Source organism: Buceros rhinoceros, unplaced genomic scaffold (assembly GCF_000710305.1).
Source record: "Buceros rhinoceros silvestris isolate BGI_N320 unplaced genomic scaffold, ASM71030v1 scaffold19181, whole genome shotgun sequence".
Lineage (NCBI taxonomy): Eukaryota > Metazoa > Chordata > Aves > Bucerotiformes > Bucerotidae > Buceros > Buceros rhinoceros.
This window is the reverse complement of record NW_010396232.1, coordinates 8,328-12,969: the sequence shown is the minus strand read 5'-3', so window position 1 is coordinate 12,969 and position 4,642 is coordinate 8,328. Positions and strand designations below refer to the sequence as shown.

The 4,642-nt window shown below is 40.9% G+C and overlaps 1 protein-coding gene across 2 annotated transcripts in view; it reads right to left on the bottom strand.

Moving 5' to 3' along the window:
* The window catches only part of TKT (transketolase), a 21,413-nt gene that overhangs the window by 13,160 nt on the left and 3,611 nt on the right, over window positions 1-4,642 (bottom strand). For both annotated transcript variants that reach the window (XM_010145852.1, XM_010145854.1), the window contains 4 exons: window positions 3,907-4,098; window positions 2,966-3,084; window positions 1,060-1,253; window positions 267-431 (listed from right to left, as the gene is read on the bottom strand). In XM_010145852.1, coding sequence (XP_010144154.1) covers window positions 267-431; window positions 1,060-1,253; window positions 2,966-3,084; window positions 3,907-4,098 — 670 coding nt within the window. The remainder of the gene's footprint in view (window positions 1-266; window positions 432-1,059; window positions 1,254-2,965; window positions 3,085-3,906; window positions 4,099-4,642) is intronic.

The window sequence follows — 4,642 nt, the reverse complement described above, 5'->3', positions numbered from 1 at the left end:
GCTGAATCGCAGACATTATGACCACAAAAATAAAGACAGAGGGAGATTTAGCTAAGAATGTCTAGACGCACTCCTGTTACGCTGCATGGGTAAGATTTTGCCATAGCCCAGTTTTCCCCTAAGAAGCGAGCAAGTCAAGTTAAATATCCACAAAAAACACATCCGAAAAGCAAGTATTAAAACCCCGCTCTCTGGAGACTCAGACCAAGGGGTCTCAGATCCTGCTGAGTAAAAGCAGTGTTTCATAAAGCCCGGAGACCAGTTACCATGTTCTGTTCAGCAATGTAGCACTCAATGTAGCGACTGGGATGCTCTTTCTTGAAAAGCTCCGAGAAGGTGGAGTTCTTTGTGTCTCCATCCAAAGCAATCACTCGATCGTTAGCATGGCCCAGTTTTGCAAGAGCAACACCATACGCCTTGCGGGTAGCCCACTAGGAAAAGAAAAATACAGCAGTACTGTTATAAAACTTTGTTTCTAGAAGCTTTTTTCTTTTTCCATTTTCTTGTTCTTTCATGAGCACATGCACATGAACAAAAAAACCTCTGAAACAAAACACAACCAGAAACAGTTTAAATGTTAGCAATATCAAAAGTACATAGGAGAACAGCGACACACAGAAGTGTAAACAAAAAAAAAAAAAAAGAAAAATACAGTGAAGCATCAGGACACACACCTGGGCTGAAATCAGCAGCTCCCTACCAGTCCAGCTAGGGAATTCTGAAAATCTTGGCTTCCAATAATGGAAATTCTTTGAACCTTGTGGAGTTTCTTGTATTTGAAATACTCATAAAACGGTTTGGACAACTGATAATGATCACAAAACTAAGAAGAGTGATTTCAGTCTTTACATTTTAACATATCCTTTCAATACGCAGCGAGGTGAATGGCGGTGGGTCACACCACACCACACAGGCTGGTGTTTACCAGGACACTCCAAACAGGAGAGGAGAGGTGGGTATTTGAAATCGTAGCAAGGGATAATACAAAACCTCCTGCCATCCACAAAACAGTCTCGCACTTAAAGATAGCTGACAAACAGTGACAAGGGGAGGGAGTACCTTTTCTCCCACTTTGTAGGTTGGTGGAGATGGCATCTTAATGTTTCTAATATTTACTACAGGTGCATCTTCTTCCGGGAGGGCTGGAGAAAGCTTTTTCTTATTTTGAATTTTGTCTTCTATTTCCTGAATGACTTGTTCAGCCATGTTTTTTGGCAGGGGCTTTCCATGCCAGCTTTCCTTATCTTCAACACCTGTGTATTTGAAATCACATTACAAATAAGACAAATATAAACTAGTTCAGTTTTTAGCCGCAGATTTTACCCACAAAAAAGTGCAGTAGAATATGACAGTCTAGTATAGTCTTCCAGGAAGAACTTCCTTATTATTCCCACTGTAAACAATTACAATAGTATTTAATTGCATTAAGACAGACGTGTAGCAAAAAAACCCCTGAAACATAAAGACAAACAGTAAAATTCCATATTCTGAACTAGTGATGAAATTCCAGCATCTTCTACTGAAATTGTTTTTGATTTAGCAGCTAAAAGACTTAGTCTGTAAGTGTGGCAAGAAGTAAACAGTAAATCAATGCGAACAGTTAACATGGAAGTTCCACAGTAAGGCCTAAATAAACAAACTCAGCTACGTTTCAAACAACAGTTAACCAAGCTGTCTAATTCAAACAAGACCTGACATTTCACAGCTTTATTTTAATAGCTTCTGACGACTCTTATCTTTGTGCACCCGGCACTAACAGCCAAATTACCTCCCTGGCTGATATGCTGCTTTTCACTGAGTAAGTCACTAAGAATAATGAATCTTGGTTGCTTACTGAGTGAAAAGGAATGAAGATATTCACTCCTGTTATTAAAATTAATCTGGTCAGAAAGACAAATTCACTGCTAAAAGCTGTAGCTGCTAAAAAACTGCTGGAAAGCTGCTGAAAGCTATAGCTGAACAGAATCGTGGCAAGCCCTGACTCACTGAACGTGCCTTTACGCCTTTCTATGGCTACAGCACTCAGCAGCCAGCACACGTCACTTGCAAGAACCAAAATCGTGTTCTTAGCACTAACGCTGTTGAAAAGTATAAAGAGTTCGAAACACTTTCTGTATGCTGTTGCTCATGTCTGTAGCGACACATCTGTCCCTAGACATGTCATTCAGGTAAAGTTTTATGCCACATGTAGTTTGGAAACTAGAAAAGGATCTTAGAGGCACCATTCACTCAAAATTCAAACAGCTGCTAAACTATTAAATAACCTCTTGGACTACTGTACCCTTTATCTCCATGAATTACACACCGGATCATATGAAATAACCTCTAGTGTGAGCAGCAGCTGATGTACCGTGCCTCACGCAGCATCACCACAACCGCATCCCTCCTCGTTTTCTGTGTATTTACAGTGCCTGGCCAGTAACAGGCAGACACAGCTACCTGCCACACCGGGAGCAGGAGCAGGTCTGTGGGTCTAGGGACCAAGGAAAGCCAAGAAGGTTGCTCTCTTCTGCTAGGGCAATTTTTAAGACCCATGTTCCCCCCTGCCTCCTGCCACCTTCCAGACTAGGAAAGATGCTCTTTTTAAAGAGCAACAGCTGCAGTACAGCTGACCGCAGAGGAAATCCTACTCTGCAAGTGGGGATCTGGGTTTTTACCCAGCTGACGGAAGCACACCTGGCTGGATAATGTGAACAGGGAGCCACATCTCTGCCTGCTTCCAACGAAGCATCAATCTACTGTCCTCCGTAACAAAAGGCGACAAAGGAAAAAAACTAATAGGGTGAAATTCTGAGTTTTCAGATTGTGCAGTAATATGATCAAGTCAAAAAGCTGACAGGATACCAACCTTTTACTAATGTATGAAACGTTAAACTTCAGTATTTCTTAATGATGGCCCCTTTATTGCAGCAGTGTGTACATATTATTACGTACACGTGTATGCAAAGCAACAGATGTTTATTACCTGATATGCCTTTGCCTTTAAAAGTCTTTGCAATGATAGCGGTTGGCTGATGTTTGGCCTGGCCAAAGGCTTTGCAAAGTTCCTCCACACTGTGTCCATCAACGATGATCGCATGCCAGCTAAGAACACAAACAGATCAGCTGTTTCTAAAGGGCTTTTAGCATGTGACACTCTCTGGTAGTTAGCAATAACAGTAACGAATACTAACTTCATCCCAATGCAGTGTCTTTTTAAGAGACTCCAAGTATGCCAGAAACATGAAGTAGCATTCCTTCGAGGTCATAAAATACCACAGTCCCTTTTTTACAACGCAAAATCCCCGCAATATGAGGGATTAACAGCTACTAGCAAAATTCACAGCCCGCAGATAACGAACTTATCCCACATTTCTTCATACCTAACAAACAGCCATTTTTAATCACAAGAGCAAATCAAACATCTGGAAATCAATTTAAAAACTGACAGTGAAAGTTGATTAAAATAATAAAAATGCTCCATCACGGCTGCTACTGAATTTGACAGTTTTCTAATGGATTTTCACATCTACGTAGAAATAGACATTTCTAAACTAAAAGCCAATACCCAAGGCATTCTCTTAGAAATAATGGTTTCCATGCTCTTTTTTCCGATCTACACTCTATGACAGTACATTTGGTCACACAAACGGTTATAAAATCTGTATTTAATGTGATAAAAACTGCTTTAAGATCCTCTAACAAATGTATCTGAGTAAGCAGTCCTTTCATCTAAACAAAAAACTCTGCCGCTTTTAATACTCCTGCTGTACCAATAAAGACAACCAGTATCAGGCATAGAGAAAGACCATCTTTCTTGGTGACGGCATCCTCTAGAGCGGAAAGCTCATTTAACACATTCTGAAAAGCAAATAAAGCAGACAGTTTCAGCAGGGCGGCTAGGCTGAGCTCCTGCCAATCCCATACCCAAAGGCTTCGCAGCGTTTCTGGTAGATCTCCACGTGGTGCTGCAGAGGGGCAGGGTCACTTTGTCCCAGGCGGTTAACATCAAATATAGCAACCAGATTATCGAGCTTGTAAAACCCAGCGAAGGCCATCGCCTCCCAAACGGAGCCTTCAGATAACTCTCCATCTCCAAGCAGACAATACACTCGATAGCTAGAAGAAATTAGAATTTCTGTGTAAGCACAATTAAATGAAAAGCAAAACTCCTCTAACAATTCCATGAGGACTCACTGCTTTTTGCCATGGCAGTCTCAACTCGCATTGCTCAACCCATTCACCTCAGAAAACCTCACGTAACCTTAGGCAAATTACTTTAAAATACTTTTGAGCTGTTACGTATGAAAAAATAAGATGAGAAAGACTATACTCCCCTTCAAACCTTTGTCTCAAAAAAAGCAGATCTTAAGCCTCTTATTGCAAGGCTTGACTGAACAGGCCCATTGAACACTGTCACTGTGACTCAGCAAGATCACGAACAATGCACGAGAAGTTACGGTCTGCTTCCTCATTCCTACCATATACTCTCAGGAAGGATGAACAAAAATTTAATTTTGGGATTCTATAAATTGGGGATGAACTCAACTATGGATTAAGTATGTTGCACAACCAAATTCAGAATTCAGGAGGAAGATAACCAGCATTTTGTACACTATTTCTCAAACACTGAAGCTTTTTATTTAGGTAAAGTGCAGCAGGA